This window comes from Cebus imitator, unplaced genomic scaffold (genome assembly GCF_001604975.1).
Source record: "Cebus imitator isolate Cc_AM_T3 unplaced genomic scaffold, Cebus_imitator-1.0 Scaffold92, whole genome shotgun sequence".
Lineage (NCBI taxonomy): Eukaryota > Metazoa > Chordata > Mammalia > Primates > Cebidae > Cebus > Cebus imitator.
The window spans coordinates 8,376,074-8,397,904 of NW_016107407.1; the positions used below are offsets into that span (position 1 = coordinate 8,376,074).

Here is a 21,831-nt window from a genome sequence, read left to right on the forward strand (position 1 = left end):
CATTTCATATATTGACATTGGATATGGCACAAGAAGCTGAGTAACATTTATTTTAGAAATAGGTGAAATTTAATAATGAATGTATTTGAGCTGTGGATATAAATGAAGACAACAGTTCCCTTTTGCCCAGAGGATAAAACTTGTAACAATAAAATAAATGCTCATTTGTATATTACAGACGGATATTTCACACTATTTCATTTCTAGTTTGGATCCTCCACTCTTCTTGCATTTTTAAATGGATTCTAATTATTAAATCATAGTCTAAGGGAATTACCATATGTTAATTTTTAGTGACTTGAGGATTACTCAAGTGTATTTTATTCCTATACAAATGAAAAGTATTTTTACAGAAAGATTTTTGCTGTAGATTTCATTTCTGACTTTAAGAAAACAAATCTTACATTAAGTATATCTTAAATCGAAGTGCTATAAATGCATTTTAAAATTGAGTGAATGCAGTTAAGTACTAAAAAAAAAAAAAAAAGATTCAGTTGTCCTGTACTAGCATGTACCATAGCATATAGCTCAAAAAGTCAGTAGAATATTAGAAAATTGCAACCAATTGTATCATGCCTATTGCTTTACCTGGGACAGCTGACCAAAAAGTGTTACGGGGTGTGTTACAGCTGATTTCATTACAATTTCTGGTGACTAACACCACTGAAAGAAACCATAAAAGAGTAGGCGACTCTTTCGTCCTATGAATTATCAGTTAGCTCTGCTTCTGTTCTGAAACTTATTCGCTGAAAATTGTTGGCTGAAACCTTACTATTTACCCCATCTTTAAGTACCTACAGCGAGGTCCGTAGACCAGAAGCCTGTGCTGAGCCCACTCCCAAGGGCAGCGCCAAAGACAAGATGCGAGCGCTGGAACAGCAAGTTACATAACAAAAGAACCGAGGACATCAGAACGTGCTCCAATGATACTTCGTAATCTGCCTTGTGCGCAAACATGTAAACCTGCCTTCCTTTATGGTTTACATTGTGCAGATGGTTTGCTGTCGCGTATTTTGGGAGGTGACACATATGAAATTTTGAGGGTGTGATTGGTCTTTAAGATAATAGCTTTGGTATGTATTTTAACCACTTCTAGGCCAAGGGAAAAAAAAAAAGGAAGATGCTAAGGTGGGCCACTGCCCCGGCTCTGGCCAGTCACACTTACAGGGGAAAAGGACAAGTGGTGCTATATCTTTAGGTTTGGGAGGGAAATCTAAGTCTGTTCTTTTAAAAGGATGAAAGTTCGCTGGGGCGGCGAGAACGCAGGCAGCTTCGTGTTGGCACCTTGGGAATCTTCTCGGCTGCCAGAAGCTCTGAGTTTGCAGTTGCACCTAAACCGCCGGTTTGGCCACTCACATTTGCGGTAACGCTAGGAAGCAAAGTATCATCAGTCAGAGAATATGGTAGCCATTCTGTCTCCTTGACCTGTGTCCCAGCTCGAGATTCTTCTAAGTTCCAACTTCTTTGCTGCTTTCAGATCCCTGGCTCTGGGCGTGACTCCTCTTCTACACTTGGGTCACCTCAGGTTGGCCACCTGGGCTCACCCATCCTTGCTTTCCCCCATCCGTATACCCAGCGGCAAGGGCAGCCTCACCAGACCTTTCCCCGGAGGTGAACTTGTGCCTGGCTTTAACGGAGATAACCAGGACCTCAGAAGCCCAGTGACACCAGAAAAGAGGCTTCTGGGCGCTAGCCCTTTCCGCAATACGCTCCAGGGCTGGAGGCGCAAAACCGAGCTCTAACTTCCCTACAGCTAATCGCGAGGAAAATATAGGGCGCGTCACAGTGGCCTCTCCCGCCTAGCCACGCGCGGTGAAATTTCCGGCAATCGGGCCAGCTAAGACACGGGATTTGCACCGCGGCCTCTCAGCTTCTGGCGCCGGAGCGGAGCGCTCCCGGCAGCTTCTCCAATTTCTCTACTAAAGTGCGAAAGGAAAAGCCCCTTCTGCTCCGCGACTGCGAGGCCGGCTGATCTGGGAGCCGCGCCCGGCTGGGGAGGACTCGGCGGTCCCGGGGCTCCCCGGAGGCGGCTCCTCTGCGAGGGGTTAACTGCAGCCCCCGCGGCCGGGCAGGCGCGGACGCTTCCTCTCCACCCGCCCGGGAACGTGTATACCGCGCCGGCAGGATGTTCGCCGGCTGGGCCTGGCAGTCAGGAAACATGAGAAGGCCTCGCTATTCCTGTTCCCGGGCCGCGCGCGCCGGGCTGGGTAAATAAAGCGGAGACGACGGCGGTGGCGGTGGTGAGCGCGCTGGAGCCCGCGTGGAGAACATGCGGCGGGGATGGGAATGTGCCTAGCCTCGAGGCGGGAGAGCCAGCCGCCCTGCCGCCAGCCGCAGGCCTCGCAGCTACAGGTACAGCCCCCGCGTCGCCGAGTCCCAGCCCGCCTCTGAGGAACGCCAGACTTGCTCCTGCCCCAGCGCCCCACCTTCTCTGTGCCCTGGGCGCCTGTGCTCTTCCCGCCCTTCCCCCAGCCTCCCTCCGAGGTCCGGAGGAGACGCTCCGGTGGCGGCCAAGGCTGGCCCAAGGGTCTGAGCAGAGCCTGGGAGCCTACCTGGGCCGCGTCTCCTTTGGTTTACAATTATTCGCCGGCGTTGGGGGAGGGGGACACTTCTGCAGAAAGTGACCTCCGCGGCCACAGCCTGGAGTGAACGGGGTAAGTTACTTGAGAATAGGCGCGGGGGGGTCCGTGCAGGAGTCCTGGGAAGGTCAGGAAATGTGGTTCACACGCCTGCGGGCCCCTTGCGACAGGAAGGCACTCGGACCTTTACCATCGCTTGCCCCTAAGCCTGCTGCCTGCAGACCTAGAGCGCGCCGTGTGTCTGTGCCTGCGATCTCTGCGTGGGCTTGGGGCTGCCGGGGAAGGGTCCGAGGTGGCAAACCTCGTGGTGACTTCGCTAGGAAAAACCCGTCGTTTCATCTAGGAGGACGCCCTGGGGTGTCGTGGAGAAAGACGGGCCAGGGAAGGGTGTCTTGTACAAATAAAGCAGCGTGAACACACATCCCTAAGGGCACTGATTTTGAAAGAAAACAGCAACGCGAGTCTTGACTGTAGAACAGGGGCTGAGAGCACGGAAATTCTCTGACACTTACCGCGGAGGCTGTGTGCACACCCCAGGCTTGTACCTGTCTGAGCGGGAGGACGCAGTCCTAGGGGACACGCGGCATCCAGCAGAGGTCTGACTTCACTCCCCTACGAACAGTGACCGTAGCCGTCCTTTGATCGCTGTGGCCACGGTCCTAAACGTCGCGCGTGGCCTCTGCTGCTGTGGCTGGAGGGCGGGGCGGGGGGCGTTGGCTAGTGTGGGCATTTGGCGAAGCAGGGGGTGTGTGTGTATATTTGTGTGTGTGTGTGTGTGTGTGTGTGTATGCGCGCGTGTGTTTGTGGAGTGGCAGCCCGTGCCGCGGCTGGGCGGGCGAAGGGGGCGCTGGCAGGAGACCGCTTGGAGGAAACGGGAGCTGTCCCGAGGCGGGGAGATGGGGCGGGCGAGGGCGGCCGCGCGCCTTGGGGCGGTAAATCTGTGGCTCTGCGGCCAATCCGACCAGCGCCCGATGCCCGCACGCGGCGGGCAGAGGCTCCCGGCCTCCGCGACCCCAGAGGTGAGCTGCGGGCTCTCCCCGACGGTGGCAGCCGCCGGCCAGGAGGTGCGCTGACCGAGCTGCCTCCCACCTTGGGCTTCAGACATCTTTACAGCCTCTGAAAGGGTCCCTCGAGACCCCAGAGAGGGGCGGGTGTCGAGGGGCTCTGAGCCCTTGGCTGACACCGCTCTGCGGAAGAGAATGGCAGTGATTGAGGGCTCTGGGGACCCAGGTCCTGGCGCCTTGGACCTTCAGACCATGCACTTCCCGGGGCGAGTTGGAGGATGATAGGAAGATTCGGGGAGAAAAGGGGGAGAAGTGGTGTTTTCTTCCTGACACCATTTAACTGTTCCCGATCCTTGAACTCACCCTCATCCCGGGGGACCTTAACTGAAAGAAGATGCGGGGTTTTCAACAAACCATCCAGGATCTAGAAAATCCCCCAAATCCTGGTATGGCCGGGGACTCATGAACTGGGCCTTTCCGATGCGCTTGTCACATTATCCCAAATATTCCCTTCCATCCAACCCCTTCTGACGCCCCGAGTTGGGGTTCCCAGAGGCTTTAGTCTTCAGCTGGGAATTGAAGAACCACGCATGGCCTCACGCCTGTCGCGCTCTGCAGTCCGGAGTATGCGTCTCTCAGACTCAAACTGAAACCCGGAGGCTGGTTTGTTTCCTTTGCCTCTGCGGGTAAATTATTCCCGGTTGAAGTTCTGAGGAGTTAGGGTATAGGGGGATCGATCGCCCAGGCAAGGAAGAGGGCAGGTACCTGTCCAGGGAGCCTGCAGGGGCGGGGGCGTGTAGCCAACTGGGGAGAGCCGTAGGGTAGCCTGCCAGTTGCGGCGGCGCCGCTCCTCCCCTGCGCTCCGCAGCCCTGCGACCCGTCCAAGTTCAAAGCCCGAGTCTGAGCACTCTCAGCCAGTAAGTAACGAGATGCACCTTCCTCTCCTAGAAGCTGAGCCCCGCTGCGGAGCTCCCGGCGGCCCAGCCCCGAGGCTCTGCAGCCGCGCCGCAGGTCCCTGCCACCTGGCACCATGAACACCATCGTCTTCAACAAGCTCAGCGGTGCGGTGCTGTTTGAGGACGGAGGCGCCCCGGAGCGGGAGCGGGACAGCCGGCCCTACGGCGGTGTCCTGGACTGTCCTCACGCCCGCCCCGAGGTGGGCATTCCCGACGGCCCGCCCCTCAAGGACAACCTTGGCCTGAGACACCGGAGGACCGGGTAGGCGCACGCCCCGGGGACCCTGCCCGCCTGCGGCCCGGAGGGGTGGGGACGGTGAGCGGTGCTGGGGTCCCGGGCCAAAGCGGGCGGGGGCGCGGGGAGAAGGGCCCGGAGTTCCCTGGGAGTGCAGGTCTGCCCCTTCAGGGCTCGAGCGTTCTTCTGTTAAGGGGCTTCTATCTCAAAACATGAGGGATCAATTCGTCCGGGCAGCTCCAAAGAGCTCGGTGGAGACTGAGGGCACCGGGAGCTGCCCCTCGGCCCTCCGCTGCCTGGACCTCGGAATTGGGGGTTATTTGCAGCTCTCTGGACTGCGGGTGCCGGCGCGCGGCTGAGAGCGAGGAAAAAGGACTGAGCTGGGTGCCGAGAAACAGGCGAAGCCGATCGGTCGGAGAGTCCCGGCTCAGGGTCCGCGGACTTTTCTTCAGTCATCCCTCGCCAGGGCCCCAGGCCTTGCTCAAGGTGTCGGGAAGGTCGCCTCCCCGCAGGGAGTCCGGGGCGCGCGCGCAGCTCGGCTGGGCCCGCGGCGAACCCGGAGGGGGAGGCCCCGGGCTTGCGGGGCCGGCTTTGGGTTTAGCGGGGTGAGGGGGATACTGGGGGGCGGCAGCTCCCGGGTGGGCCTGCTGCTCCGACTGCAGCTGAGTGGAGGGCAGGGTCTGCCCGGCCGGATCCCGGCGGCTCCCCGGGCGCCCCGCCGGGGAGGGGCAGCCGTCTTGGCCGCCTCCACCTGAACGATTGCATCAGCTGCTTGTTCTGCGGCGTCGCTGCTTAGTAAAAGAGAGATCGGTTTCGTCAAAATGTTACTACCAGTCGCTTCGGGTGGAATTGCATTTCAAAGTGTTTAAAGAGGCAGAAGCTCAGGAGGCTCCGGCGCAGGCGCGCAAGCCTCGGGGAGCGGCTGGGCGAGCTGGCAGCCACGCGCGACACCTCCCGGACCCGTGCGGGAGCGCAGCGCCGCAGGCCAGGCTCCAGGCTCCAGGCAGCAGGCTGCAGGCTCCAGGCTGCTTCTGCCTCCTCCCCCTTTGAATATGCTTTTCCTGAGATCTTTTTACTTTACCTGATGTGACAGAGCTTGCCGTCCTTTTACCCTACCTTAGTTGGGAAACGGCCCAACAGTGGTTTTTGGTTCTGCAGCCTTCCTCCACAAACCACCACCTCTGTTGAAAAGTTTCCCCCTTTTCCTAAAAGATCAAAGGAAAGAGAGACCTCAAAGAGAGCCGGGGGCGGCAGTGCTCCTTTGCTTTATTTCCTCTGTCCAGTGGGCGACCTTTCCCCTAACCACAAGCGACGGGAAGCCTCTGGGAACAGAGCAGAGGTCCCCAGGGAAGCTTCGAGAGCCAGCCACATACTCTGCTGGGCCTGCCAGGCCAGGGCCACTCGAGGGCGCGGCGCCAACGGGCGAGGGAAGGGTAGCAGTTAGCCCCGCTGCCCAGATCCGCGACTGGAATAGCAGTTTTCTTCAAATCACTTGAGCTTCGTCTCCTAAACCTCTAAACTTGGGGTACTGGGTTCAAGGTATCCCCTGTTCAAGATAAACCTAGCGAAATGATCTCCCCATCCAGAAACTGTGGCTCCCATCTCCTGCCTCTCCCAACCTATGGGCTGGCGCAGAGCAGGGGTGCATGGCAGGACTACGCGGTTTAGGGTGCGGGGCCCGGACTTGGAACTCCCAGACCGCACCGGTCACGAGGGCCTCCTCCTCTCCCCACGTCCCAGGGCCCGGCAGAATGGCGGGAAGGTGAGGCACAAGCGGCAGGCCTTGCAAGACATGGCGCGGCCTCTCAAGCAGTGGCTTTACAAGCACCGTGACAACCCGTACCCCACCAAGACCGAGAAGATACTCTTGGCCCTCGGCTCGCAGATGACGCTAGTGCAGGTAATCAGGACCCATCAAGCCCCTCATCCGTTTCTGGGCAAGGGACTGAGTAACGGGCACTGTTAGGGTTTGCGTGGCTCTCCACCCTAGGACGCTTCTACCCGGACAGGGATGGAGCTGAGCCGTGGGAGTTTCTGAGTTACTTCTCAGCCTCGTCAGTGCAGTGCAGATGCTCGGTTGCACAAGGGAATGCAGGATGCGCTGTCAGGGAGGGAAGTGAAAAGTCAACTGCAGACTTATGAGAAGGTAACTGGGAATCTGGGTTCAGGAGCCACGTATAGATGAACCCGGATGATACCATCTGCCGTGATTTTCAAGGTTAATGAGAGTCAGAATCGCCTGGAGGGCTTAAAACACAAATCGCTGGGCCCCACCATTCGGATTCAGCAGGTCTGGGGGTGAGGCCGATCCTTGGCATCTCATACAGGGCCGCAGGTGTGGCTGAAGCTGAGGCTAGAGAGGAACCCCACTTTGAGAACCATGCAGTGTGATATTAAGGCCCGGTATTAAAGCTCAGGTACAGAGTGACTTTCAAAATTACTATTACTGACAGCTAGGACTAGGGGATAGAAAGGCAAGAAAGGATGTTTGGATCAACAATCCCCACCCCCACATTTTTTTTTTTAAACGATGTTTGGATCAACAATCCCCCACCACACACATTTTTTTTTTTTTTTTTTTCTTAAACAGGACTCATCCTAAGCATTAGCTGCAATCCACAGCATTTTGTTCCTGTGCTTTTTTCTGCTAGGCTTAAGGAGAGGAGGCAGATTTCAGATGGATGGGTTACTTTGCCAAGTGCAGAGAAATGGTGCAGAGTTTGTGTGTTCTCTAGTGAACAGCGTTACTTTACATTTGATTCGCTTTTCAAAACCGAATCTTACTAAATTCACAAAACCACGATCATGTAGGTAGTTACTATCAGCATTTTACACTTGATATAAGCAAGGCTTGGGGCAGTTGTGTCAGTAAAAGACAGAGATAGGCCTGGAAATAAAATAATTCCAGATCAAATGCCCTTCCCATCATGTCACCATTTTTTTAAAAAAAATATGGTGGCTTGAACTTTTCTACATGCAAACAGGCAAATTTATTCAGAAAGAAGAGGAGGAGGAGCTATATCAGATGAGAAGTTTTGCATATTACAATAGCATTACCTGATTGTGAAAATGTGTTTTATTAAATTTACACTAAGTGGGAAGTCCAAAAAGAAAAAAGGAACTACTTGATAAAATAAAAATTGATTTCCAGAGTATTTAAAATTTCCCTTTAGGAATTACTGGAAAGTTTGACAAGGCATGAAGGTTGACTTACAGTCAGGCTATCAATACTAGAATATGTAATTTCTGCTTATTTTTAGAATATAACTCTATACAAAAACATCTGTTTCCTTTCATATTATCAGGCAATGGCATTAATAGTGATTTGCTGCAGCAATGGAGGGGAAAATTAATTTAGTGTTCTTGGCTTAATATCTGTTTAACATATTTCCATGAATCTTTTAGTGATTTACCAAAGCAGTATCTAAATAAATCATTCCAGTCAGAAAAACTTGACTTATTAAAATAAATAACCCATGTTAAATTTTCAGTTTAAACAAGTATGCTATTTATTTTTTAAATACACTAATTTATAGAGTTATTTGAATATTTCACAGTGATGTCAGCAATGAAATACTAGGTTATTTTGGTTGATTACAGAGCTTTATATTTAATAGTGGCTATTCTTTCATATAGAAAGCAAAAAACATTTATGACATGTTTTAGAACATTTTTAAATATGAAATAGCATTTTTCATCAGGAGAACCATTTAAACTTTCTTATGTAGTAGTTTTGTTGAGCTGCAGTACAAGTAGTTATAATTTTTAATAATTTGTCACCTGTAATGATAGTTCAAATACAAATATCAGTGTTTTTTACATGTAGATCTTGGTAAGGCTATTACATTTTTTAAATATACCTTATGTAAAATTTTTATTCAAAACACTTTTTCTCTCTTACACTAGTACTCAGAAAATAAAAATGCACAAAAATATGTAGTTTTAAGTGGGATAAAATAATTTTTATAATAATAAATGACAACTTCTAAATGATTTTAGATTTTATTATTAATGAAGTTGGTTTCTGAAAATTTAAAGTGATAAATGGAAAAAATTAAATTGTATAGAATTACCAATGGACCTTATATATAATCCTGTGGCTGACCATTGTTCAAATGCTATAGAAATACACTGAACTCTCAAAATAGAAACAGCTTTATTGTGGAATAATATAAAATGATATGTGATCGGGATTTGTATTATTGAAGGATACGGAACTTACCCAGGAATAATGAGTAGATGTTAATGCTTCCTCTTGTAATAATAGAAGTCTCATATTCCTGTGATATGTCCATTGACAATTTGTTAAAACTGCTATGTTGCAAGATTCTGTCTCTTCTGTTGACATAACTCTGCCTTTGCTTGGTATTGAGTGTGTCTGCTGAGATATATATGTTGTTATCAACTATAAGGCTTATAACAACTGTTAAATATTCAACAAAATCTCAGATCAGTCCTTATTTATTATTCTAAGTGTTATACTACATGGTGTGGAAATAAAGTGCTCAATATTTCAGTTGAATAGCTTAGAAGTTTGCTAATTCAGTGTGTTCAAAGGACAGATGCCAGTTTATCCCTTTAGGGATATTATAACAATTGCTTTGTCAACATGATGAAAGCAAACCCCTCTGTTAGAATAGGATGAATATTAGTTAGTTTTCCCTCCCAGCTTCTAGATGGTTGGCCCTCTAATCTTTCACTATAAAATATGGGAGATAGACAGATATAAATTATGATTATATAAATACAAAGTATAAATTATGTAAATTATATAAATTAGGCATATCTGTCTATCTATCTATCTGTCTATCTCCCATGTTTTATAGTGAAAGTTTAGAGGCCAAATGTGTATATATATGCAGTTTGACATTGAAATTCTGTCCCAGAACCTATCCTTGGTAAAGAGGCCTGTTTCATGTAAAATACAATTTGAAAGAATATGAATGACCCTGAAAGAATCCATAGTAGATTAAAAATAGAAAATTTGAACTGATGTTTTTTACCTTCAGTGAAACAGATGGGATTTGCATTAATTCATCAAGAAAAAAATGCAAAACAAGCATATGTAAATTTGTTAACCAACTGTTTGCTGTTTGCAGGACCTACTGCAAATACACATTAAAAACCTTGGAGGGTATCTAGTTGTTAGGTTGCATTGTACTGAGAAAACAAAACCAACAAATAAAAAAATCCAGCAGAATACATATATTAGCAGACTGGGTGGTGGTCAATTTGTAAAATCAGTTTTGAAAGTCTATATTAGACATCAGCAAACCTTTCTGGAAAATCACCTAATGTGTAACTATTATAATATGGTTAAAAAAAAAAACTATGAGTATATAAAACATAAAAGAGGTGCGATGCCTATATATGAAAAGTTAGTTAATCCCCATGACATTTAAGTGTTCCCACATTTTTGTCTCTTAGAAGGATAGTATATTACTTTTTTAAAGTTAGAAGGCCATTGCATTTTCATTATAAGAAGAGTTTCATAAGAATTGGATTTTATACTGTACTATGTGTGGCTGCTGTGTGAAGGCTTAAGGTTAGTCAAGATTTAAGGTTAGTCTGAATTATACGCTGTTTAGTAAAGAAAGTTACAAAGACGTTTTAGAATTGAATTCTAGTAAATATGAATGATCTAGGGGAAGTTGCAGGCTGTACTCTGTATGTGAAAGGAGCAAAGAAGGACATAAACACACTTGCTGGAGACAGTACTGGTCGACAGAGGGAGGTTAGTACTTACTATAAAGGGAATTAAGCCATCTTAATTTTTAGAGCTAGCAAAGATATTAGGAACCATCAAATTCGTTTCAGAGATGAAGGATTCAACATTCAGAAAAGGTGAATAACTTACCCAAATTCACACAGCATGTTTTTGGCAAATTCAGAACAGGAAGACAGGTCCTTTTCCATTGTGTGGTGATTATGGGATAAAGGACATTTACGAAGATTTGAAGAAGTGAATTGATTAAATCAAAATGGTACAGCAAGTCTTGAATTTGATGATGGTTGCTAAGATCCATTTAAGAGAACAGAATGGAAGAGAGGCAAGTTAGAAAGAGAAGTGTTTTCAGATTCCCAGTTAGTAGGTATGGTTGGATAAAGTAGTTGGATGAAGATTTTGTCAGTGAGTTGAAGAATCCCAGAAAAGCTTGAGGAATGTCATGAAGAAAGGGATCAGACTCCTTGTGGTTCCACAGCTAATGTTCACTGGTGTATCCCAGTTAATCATGTGTACTTCTTTTCTGCTAGTCCTTCTGCGAGGGCAGAAGACAAAGCTCATTCATTGCTAGCACCTAACACCGTGGCTAAAGTACAATTGCCGCTCAATAATTTTGTTGTCTGTCTGTAGAAAATGGGAAGGACTGAGAATTTGGACTCAGACTGAATCAGAGTAATAGTAACATAGCTTAGCAGGAAAAAGTGCTGATAAAGACTGACTTCTGAAATGCCATGGTGAGATAATATGTCATTGCATATACATTTGAAAGGATAGCTATCATTGCTTCAGGTACAAAGAAGATAATTGACTAGATTGCATATTAAATACATATGGGAAACCCACCATGTGTTACCCACGAGGACAGAGAGAGAAAGTATAATTTGTTTTAAGTAGAATAATAAGGACTTGAGTAATGCATAAAAAATGTGTATTTATAGTATAAATCTGAAAAAAAAAGTAGAAATTTCCAGTGCAAGCATTACCACACAAACCATTATAGTAATCTGGCCTTTCTTCAAAGCCTAGCTTAAATTCCTCAGTTTGGTCATGTTCTGGACCAAACTGGCAGAAGGACTTAATTCTCTTCCCATGTTTCATTCTTTTAAAGGCAAGTATTGGCTTTTTGTGTTTGTAAAATTCTACGCACTGATGGTAGCCTGATATTTTAGAAGAAACCTCATGTATCATTTTAGCACTTAGGAATCCAGTAGCATCTTTAAAAAAAAGAATGAAAGTAGCTTTTCTTTGTCTTGGAATGTTTCTCTTTGCCTTCACCTATTTCCCTAAGAAACACTTGACTTTTGGCTTAAAGTGAGGTGTTCTTTGGTTTATTTTCCCCCTCTGTGCCAATGGCTCTACTTCTGTTTGTTTTGCTAGCTCCTCTTTTGGAAGCAGAGATCGGTCCTACCTTTGGCTTCTCTAATGGTTTCCAAAGCTTGGTCCTTGACCCTGCTTTCATTCTCTCTATTCTTGCAACTTTGACTGTCACCTCTGTGCCTTTCCTCTTTAATTTGGTCATTCCTTCCCTTCAATCTCAGATACCATTTCTATTTTCTTATCAGACATCTCACCAGTATTGGCACCTCAAACTAGACATTGCCCAAGCCAAACACATCATTTTATCCTCAAAAAATTATATTTCTTTCCCAAAATGGCACTACCCTTCTCTTGGTTACACAGGTTTGATGACCCAAGGCCATCTTTAACTCTTCCCTCTTCCTCAGCCCCTATAATTTCTCTGGAATTTCATTTCTATTTGCTCCTGTGTCCTCTTCATTGGGAATACACTTCCCTTCCCTCTTGACCTGACCTATTCTGGACTTTTTCAAAGCCTCACTGAAATTCCTCAAAAGGCTGGAGACACATATGAAAGTAACCCCTCTTTCCTTTGGACTCCTGTATCATTTTAAAGTCTCGCATGCCATTTATCACATTCTTTCTTATATTAGTTATTTGCGTACTTTCCTACTTCTCTTACTGGACTTTTACTAAAATTTTTTGATGGCAAGGCCTCTTCATTTTTCTTAGTCCACAAATGCACTAAGTGCTCAGTGTGTGTAGTAGTGCTTAACATGTTTGTTGAATGAATCAATGAATGGATATGAATAGCCAGTATTCTTATGTCCTGAGAATATTTAATGATCAGAGGTGCTGAGAGAGGCTTAGCTCCTTTATGAGAAAATAATTGCACCATGGATAATGTTTTTAAGTTTTGTTAATTGATACCGTTTTAGGTGTCAAATTGGTTTGCCAATGCAAGACGCCGGCTTAAGAATACTGTCCGACAGCCAGATTTAAGCTGGGCTTTGAGAATAAAGTTATACAACAAGTATGTTCAAGGCAATGCTGAGCGGCTTAGCGTAAGCAGTGATGACTCATGCTCTGAAGGTTTGTTAATATTTTTATTTTGCTTTCTTTGCTTTACCTCTATAGCAAGTTCACCATAATTGCTATTTTTCAGTTTTCACCCAAAAAATATGATGATGCCATAACGGTTCTTTTTTTAATTGCATGAAATAACTTCATTTTTATAATACTATAAATGGCCAAAAGAATGACAGCCATTTCCTCTTGTTTATAGATATACCATGTGTCAGAATAACATATTCAGTGAAATTCATTAAAATTAAAATGCCAGAAGTGAGAAATGACATAAATATTTGCTTTCTTTTGCCTAAAAATTAATCTTGAATATCAAAGATGGTTTTATATACTTTAAATATATTTCCTTTGTATATTTTTAAGGATTAAATATAACAGTGGGGTGGTTGGGGGAAAGTTTGCATATCGTCCTACTTAGTGATATTGTTCTGCTTTAGATGGAGAAAATCCTCCAAGAAACCACATGAACGAAGGGGGCTATAATACCCCAGTTCACCATCCCGTGATTAAAAGTGAGAGCTCGGTCATCAAAGCAGGAGTGAGGCCAGAGTCACGGGCCAGTGAGGACTACGTGGCACCCCCCAAATACAAGAGCAGCTTGTTGAACCGTTACCTTAATGACTCTTTGAGGCATGTCATGGCCACGAACACTACCATGATGGGGAAAACAAGGCAAAGAAACCACTCGGGATCTTTTAGCTCCAATGAATTTGAGGAAGAATTGGTGTCTCCATCGTCATCAGAAACTGAAGGCAACTTTGTCTATCGCACAGGTAAGCCCATGCTTTCTGTTGTAATTCCTGCGATACCTGTTTAAGCCACAATTAAAAGTGCATCAGAGGGGTTTATTTTAACAGGTATAAAGCCATCAGATTTTTCATGTATTGTTCGTAATTCAGTTTTAAAGCTTTTGTTTTGTTTTTAATTACCAGTGGAGTAGATTATGGTCTTTGTTAGTAGATTGCGGTCTTATTGAGAAATTTTCAGTTTTAATTATAAAGACAAGAAGTTTCACTTTTTAATATTTTTTTAACTTTTTAATACTTTCATTTTGTTTTTACACAAGTTAACTCAAGATGGAAGAATTTCCATTCTTAATGATAATTTTAATCCTCATGATAACAATGTTTAGGGGAGGTATTTTTGACTGGCTTTTATGAATAATTTATAGTAAAGGATAGTGCCAGATTGTGGCCAGTCCAGCAAATACTTTGTGTTTCATCTTTTCTGTTAAATGCCTTGATTGCTAAATAGTGCTGGTAAATGAAACCATATTAATAGGGGTGCCAAGCTTTTGTGAAAGATATAGGTCTGTTTCCATTGCTCTGGAAATTTTACTCTCATTCCTGAAAAGCATTAGCAGGGCTGAAAAATAGCTTTTACAATTTTATTTTCCTTCCAGAAATAAAGAATAGATTCCTACCTGTCCCAAACTTTCAGATGGAGTAGCACATTTGGTAAAAATTTCTATCTTGACTTCGGTTCCCAGAGAGGTTTGCTCTTAAGTGTGTGAGGTGACTTTGGAACAAAGGATATGCATGACCTGCATCTGGTGTAGACAGAGTCTGGATCCTGAAAATGCCAGGAAATGAGATTTAAATATTAGAGCTGGAAATAACCTCAGAAAACATTTAGACCAGGCACATTACATCACAGATAAGAAAACCCAGACCAAGAACACATAGTAGGCAGTCTCCTCCAGATCTCTGAGTCTGTACAAGAGAGAGGAAGAACATTGCTACAATAATCACTACTCTTATCCCTACTACTACCAATCACGTATTGAGTTCTTACGGTATGCTGGGCCCTATGACAAAAACTATACACATTTTACTACATATTTTCTTCATAATATCAAGAAGCTTGGTCCGTGAGCAGTAGGGCTTTATTAAGAAATCTAAAGTTGCTCTGTTAATGTACCCTTTAGATCATTTACCTAGAAATCTGATTTTCAAACATCTACAAATATATATGTGACAATGATCTGTGAAAATTCAGAGAAAATAGCAATACATTTCTAAAGACTTAATCAACTTCATTTTCTCTTTGTATCACCAACTCCAACAATAAAAACAAACTCCAAACACTCAGAAATACAGAAATAGTCTTGCAAATAATAACTGCGTCTAGGAAGAATTAAAATTAAAGGCTATTTAGCCAATAATGAAAATGCAGCTGGGCATGTGGCTCACACCTGTAATCCCAACACTTTAGGAGTGGAGGGAAGAGGATTACTTGAACCCAGAAGTTTGACACAAACCTGGGCAACATAGTGAGACCCCCATCTCTACAAAAAAAATTTTTTTTAATTACCCATGCATGGTGATGCATGCCTGTAGTCCCAGCGAGGTGGGAGGACTGCTTGAGGCCAGGAGATGGAGGCTGCAGTGAGCTGTGTTTGTGCCACTGCACACAGCCTGGCCAACAGAGAGAGATAGTGTTGCAAAAGAAAAAAAAGAAAATGAAGAAACTACGTATTAATATCAAACTACTGTGACCAGAGCAGAACTTGAAAGTAATTCAGAGCTTTATGAATGTCTATTTTTAGAGAAAGGATAAGAAATCACATTGTTCAAATACAGATAATCGAAAAAAGTAATAAAAATAAAACAAAAAAGTTAAATGGAAAGCAGAAAAATAAATAAAAGTTGATTGTTTTAAAACAATAATAAACTAAACAAGCGAAAATCTACACAAATTAAATTGAAAATTACAAAGGAAGGAAACAGCAATCAATAAATAGTTATTAAACAAAAATGTTTTTAAAAATTATGATGAAGTACTCTGCACAATTGTTTGGCAATATACTATATGTAAATGTGCATTTAAATAAATTGGCATTCTCCACACATAGTAAATTATAAATTCATAAACAAGAACAGTTTTAAATGACCAATAACTCAGGAAAAGCTAATTTTAGTCAATTCAATTCCCAAAACACATGACTTAATACAGCCATTTTTTTTCTAACTTTGAAGAATTAATGTTCGTGTTTTACACATTTTTCTGGAACACATAAAAATCTCAGTTAAAAAAAATGTAAATGTTATCCTAATCCCAAACCAGATCAAGACTGAATAGAAGTCAAAACTCTTTATTTGTAATACTGATACTATGAAAATACCTGAGAAATATTTATAATGTAATATTAAGTAAAAAATAATTCAAAATTGTGGAAACACTGAGTAGTTACGACAGTACAGAGGTGCATAGACAAATACAAAAAATGACAAATACATTAATTTTAATGAGGCAGAGTAATTGGTTATTGGTAATTTTTTATTTAAGAATGTTTTTCTTACAAAAATTTTAACATTGGCCTAATAAAAATATAGGTTAGATGCCTATGCAATTTGCCCAGTGTGGTGAGTCTTCTGAAAATGCATGCTCTTTTCAAAAGTGACAAATTATAAAGCCAGAACGAATAGCATGTCTGTATAGTTGATTCTTTTCAAAGTCAAACATCTCGGTGGCTTATTTTTATTAAAGCATTCCAAAAGCACTTGGCCCATACTATGGACTATTCATTTGCCAAGTTTTTAAATAAATAGTTTTTAAATAAAAGCCTATTTTTTTTTTTTTTGAGTTATCCAAGCAACGAGAAAACCACCAAGATGCAAACTTCTGGTTTTTCATGCATGTGCATCAACTTAAAAAGGACAGACTAAATGATTTGCTTTTATGGCTGAAGAATTAAGAAAGACTGGTGGCCTAAGACTGATCTGCTAGGTTTCAGATCAAAACAATCAATGGCTGTCTTGTGTGGGAACTGAGGGACAGCATTGCTGCAATTGTAGCTGAGTTCCCAGGCACATATAAATAGTAAAACACGGGATTTCAAGAAATACTTTCTGAGCAACTGCTATGGTTTTCTCTGGCATACAAGCTTCTTCTGAATTCTTTCAATTCCATCTGGTTATATCTTTCCTTCCTCACCTAAATAGAAATTTTCTAAGTCTGTATTAACACACCCACCCCCAGTGCTACAGCATTTTTACAATTTATTGCTAAGGAACTTTATCCATTTATTCATCCATTTTTGTTAGAGTGGCTGTCTTGTGATGAGTTTTATTAAATTCATGGAATTGAAAAGCCAATTGAGGCTGGGCACGGTGGCTCATGCCTGTAATCCCAGCACTTTGGGAGGCCAAGGCGAGCAGATCACCCAAGATCAGAAGTTCGAGACCAGCCTGGCCAACATGGTGCAACCCCATCTCCACTAATAATACAAAAATTAGCTGAGCATGGCAGCACGCGCCTGTAGTCCCAGCTACTCAGGAGGCTGAGGCAGGAGAATCACTTGAACCCGGGAGATACATGTTGCAGTGAGCCGAGATCGCACCACCGCACTCCAGCCTAGGTGACAGAGCAAGACTCCATCTGGGGGGAAAAAAATTAGCTGAGCGTGGTGGCAGGCAGCTGAGACATGAGAATCGCTTGAACCTGGGAGGCAGAGGTTGCAGTGAGCCAAGATGGTGCCATTGCACTCCAGCCTAGGTGACAGGGTGAAACTATGTCTCAAAAAATAAAATAAAAGCTAATTGAAAGTTGGTGTGTGAAAGGATAATGTACCACTGAATTCTATTTTACTTATTTTTATTAAATTCTAGGGACAGACGTCCTGTAGATTATAAAGTAGTAATTCTAATTGAAGATACTGCTAGAAACATTAAAGCATATGCAAACATTTTTCTTGATTTAAAGTAGCATTATTTCTCTGTAATCCACAGTCTTTGGCTTCATGCCAGGGGCATAGTAGGCTTTCAATACAAATGAGTTGGAACATTTTTGACAGCAGTAGTTATACCATTGCAACTAATCAGAATTATTAAGATCACTGCGTCTAAATGTAATTAATACTCAAAGGAAATTTAGTCAGTGTCATCCGTTGAAATAAGTTACCTGAATTAAAATTATAATTTGCATTTATGATGTTAGCTTAGTGAATGGTAATTTTCAAATGTCTGACTGAGTGAATTTCCTTACAAACTGACTTCCAAGCCTCCAGCCCCCAGGTGGTCTGCTCTCTGAGGTACCAGGATAAGAACCCCCAGCCTAATATTCACCTCCATTCCTATTGAACCAGGCTCAGATTCTCCAAATGGAACCATCTTTGCCACCTTGCAGAGAGGGTTCTCACTGGAACCTTTCCTAACTTGAAGTAGTTTGACTTTACCCTCAGAACCAAGCCTATGGAATTTCTTTGTCTAATGAAGGAGGAAAGAGGTTTCTAAAAGGAGGAAATCAGGCAAATCTTAAAATAAAACCTGTGGACTTCCCCTCTTGTTTTGCTTGACTTGAGGACAAAGCCCTATTGCATTTTTCCCTTTCGCAGATCACAGATAATCAATTTATAAAGGCCTAGTGCGTTAGGATGGTTGCTCTATGAGCCCCATGGCTCTCTGTCAATATAGAATTCATATATTATCCTGCTCCCAAGAGGCTGAATATTTAAACTTCATCTTGTTAAACTGTCTAAAATCCCTCTTAGACACATCTATGGTAAGCCAAAGCATCCAGGCAGATAGGAGCTTTCCTATGTATGAATTAATGGGGCTACCTTCCCCTCTGCTTGATGGCGGTGAATATCCATGGGAAGACATGAAGATTTTGGTTGAGAGAAAATAGAAGCCATTTATTGGTGCGTGGGACACTTTGGGAGGTAGGATCCATTTGGATGTCTTGCTGCAGTTAGAGAAGTGGAACAAAACAAGAGAACAAGGCATTTTGTTTACTGGGGAAAGAGGAACAAAGGCAAAGAAAGTTTGGGAAGATAACAAATTTAACTGCCATCTCCAAACCTATTTTCTTAGCTCATAACGACACTCAGGGGAGAAAATGTTCTTTTTTTCTCTCTTTTTCTGCACACTGTTACTTTGGAATTTAAGCTGGTATCAGTAGTAAGATCTAGATATGCTCAGGAGTTCAATAAACCATTGGATCCGCCTGGGCTTCAAGCTTAATTTACTACCGCGTAGTTTCTTTGGCGAAATGTAACCAATGTAACAAAGATCTACTGAGACACAATCCATTGGTATATGAGGTGCTGCTCCTATGTACATTCATTCCTATGTATATGAGGTGCTGCTCCTATGTACATTCATTAGCAAAAATGATAATTAGGAGCCACTCCATGAAGGCTCTGGCTTAGACTCACTGGAGCCCCGTGTTTGGTGCTGACTGCTCTATCCATGAAACCATCTTTAAATGAACCAGAAGAAAAGTTTTCAAAGATGCCTCAGCAGATCTTTTTGAGCAGTGAATATTCCCCCTGACAATATATGTTTCCTTCATTTCAGCTTTTGTTTTGTGGGGTAGCTTAAAGAAAGTCTTACGTCTGTATCAAGAGCCATCTGTGTGTTAAGGGCCCTGCATGAGTGCATCTGTGTACATGCGTGGTTTCTCTTTTGGGCTTTTGTTGACCAGTAAGTCTACCTTGGATACTTATTTTCTTATTTTATTTCCCTTTCTGTGCTGTAACTTTCTTGGTTTTAGTGAAAGAATTAAGCTTTGCCTTTTTGGATTATTCCAGACATTCTTTTCCTGGCATGCAAATGACTGTTGATGTGCTCCAGCAGAGAATAATAAAACCTTCTATCACCAGCCCAGCTAGTGACATTTAAAGGATACTTGAAAGGTTGTCCAATTCCTTGTCTTGTGCTTTACCTAACAAAGGCCATCTGGGAATGAGGTATTTCACGTAAGTCCAATTTCCAGATAGCAGAAATTTAAGGACCAAGTTTTTTAAATAGAGAATTTTCTTCTGTTCTAAACTTACACTATTTAGCACAGTTTTGGAGAAGTACTTTAATAATCTTTTTCTTCTCTGCACTTCCTGTTCCTTGTACTTTTTATATTCTGTTCCACCCTTTCAAATAAGTAACCTCAGGGTTAACCACGATCGGAAACTTGCCCCTCACTCCTTTGGAGAAAGAGCCTTGTTTTCCTGACAGCTTTTTAAAAAGGGAACCTTTCTAATTAATTATTTCTAAGCAGTAATCTTTTAAAATGAGATTTATACAAATGCCGAGCCTTTGAATATGCATGCGATTACTATAGAATTATAAAAACATAAGCACTATAGATTCTTAGTAAACATTTATGAGGACAATAGTAGCAAAACACATTGACATGGATTCTTTCTGAAGTTCAAATCAATTTGGTGTTTGAAAATTACACTTCTTTCTGGCTTCACTTGGAAAAATCCAAATGCAATTATGCCAGGATTTCTTTCACCCATTGTGAAGAACTGAGAGACTAATGGCAGACAAGAAAAGATAAAAAGAAGAAATATTGGCAACAGGAACTGTGTGCTGGCTCCTTCAGGGGTGGCTTTCCATTCACTTTTCTTTGTTATTTGGTATCATGTGAGTCTGAAAAATCTTACGTCTAGATAGATGCTGAGACTTGCACTTTCATACTATATGGCTTCCAAATCGAAAGTATGAGGCAGTTTAGCCTAGAAACTGCACAGATATTGTAGGGTTGTGTTGGCTTATGACATTTTTGTCCTTTTACATTGTGGTACCTAAAAAAGATAGCAACACTGATTTCATGTTTGGCGGAATGTGGGCAAATTGTTTTCCGAAATGCAGCCGCATCCTATCTCTTTTTTTTTTTTTTTGGTGCTGGCTCTCACTGCCTTGTATGTATTAAAAACTCCTGGAGGCTCAGAAATGGTGTCGTATTAGCTTTTATAATTCCCCTAGTGCTTACTACCATATCTTTCACATATTTGCTCTATAAATGTTTCTTAAGTGAATGAGTTCATGTTTTGATGATTTAGCGTGTCTGCTCCTTAAATCATAAAAGACATTTTAATTTACATAAGTATATGTTGATCTGTGTCTGTGAACAGAACAAGAGAAAGAAAAGGGTCCTGAATAAGTTTAAATTAGTTTAAAAAAAAGCTTTAAAAATAAGAAAAAATGTGCAGTAAAAAAACAATTAAACAATGAAGTTGAAAACAATGAAATGTTTAAGAGTCAAAATGAAAACATAGAAAGAGTGAAATGAAACTAAGTCGATTTTCAAGTAAAAGAGTGACTTTTAGGAGATGCAAGGATGAAAAATGGAAAAATTTAGCTAGTTTAAAGAAAATCCGCCAAAGAATAAAAAGCACAGCCGATTGACAAATAAAAACAAATGGAGGTTTTACACATTTGACTTCACTAAGTAATGGGATTTATTTTTTACCTAGTACTATAGCCTCGGAGGTGAGACTTCAGAAATAAAGCACAGATCTAAACCCACTCATTTAAACCCTCCTGCCACATTTACTGTCAGGGTTGGCAAGAACCCTAAGTTAAAGTTGTGACTTTTTCAGAATGACTATTTTTTTGCTGCATTTGAAAATACGAGAAAGTCCATCCAGAAATTTTACATTTTCTCTCCTGCATGTGTGAGAGCAAAGATCCCATACATTTTTCATATTTTCCTCTTAAGAACAAGTTTATCAACATGAAATTTTGACCATGCAAAGGAATTCTCTGTATTTTGGCATTACCATTCTACTGATATTTATCAGCGAATCTATCATAATGGACTTTCTGATACGCAGTGCATTTCAGACTTGCTTCAGGGGTCAGTCACATCCTGGGGCAGCTTCATAGAAGTGCTTGTTCGTGTCACTATATTTAAGACTGTGTCAGTGTTTCCATTAAGAGACTTTCTCATTCCCTAGGGCTTCTAAATAAGTCGTAAAAAGTCAAGCCAAACTCAAAGCTGTCATAAAAGGGTGCTTTTTTTTCTTCTCCTATGTGTAAGGAATATAAGCGAATAACTCCCATTAATTCCATATTTAGTTAGGTTTGTAAATGCTTTACACACTGATGAGACCAAATAGGATCCATTGATGCTTTTGTGGCCTAAGACTGAAAAGAATGTCAGAAAGTTTTTACTGTCTATGAAAATAACAAGACATTCTATTTCATGAATATAGACGTGGTTT

General features: G+C 42.7%; 1 protein-coding gene across 4 annotated transcripts in view; it reads left to right on the plus strand.

Moving 5' to 3' along the window:
• The first annotated feature begins 1,528 nt into the window (after window positions 1-1,528).
• The window catches only part of MKX (mohawk homeobox), a 69,552-nt gene continuing 49,249 nt past the window's right edge, over window positions 1,529-21,831 (plus strand). Inside the window, exons 1-5 of one of the 4 annotated variants that reach the window (XM_017535470.2) lie at window positions 1,529-2,352; window positions 4,532-4,801; window positions 6,515-6,674; window positions 12,734-12,887; window positions 13,319-13,654. In XM_017535470.2, the coding sequence (XP_017390959.1) occupies window positions 4,614-4,801; window positions 6,515-6,674; window positions 12,734-12,887; window positions 13,319-13,654 (838 nt within the window). In that variant the 5' untranslated portion in view covers window positions 1,529-2,352; window positions 4,532-4,613. Of the gene's footprint in view, window positions 2,353-2,382; window positions 2,655-4,207; window positions 4,802-6,514; window positions 6,675-12,733; window positions 12,888-13,318; window positions 13,655-21,831 lie in introns of those variants that run through there. The other 3 variants (XM_037740953.1, XM_017535472.2, XM_017535471.2) reach the window with 3 other exon arrangements.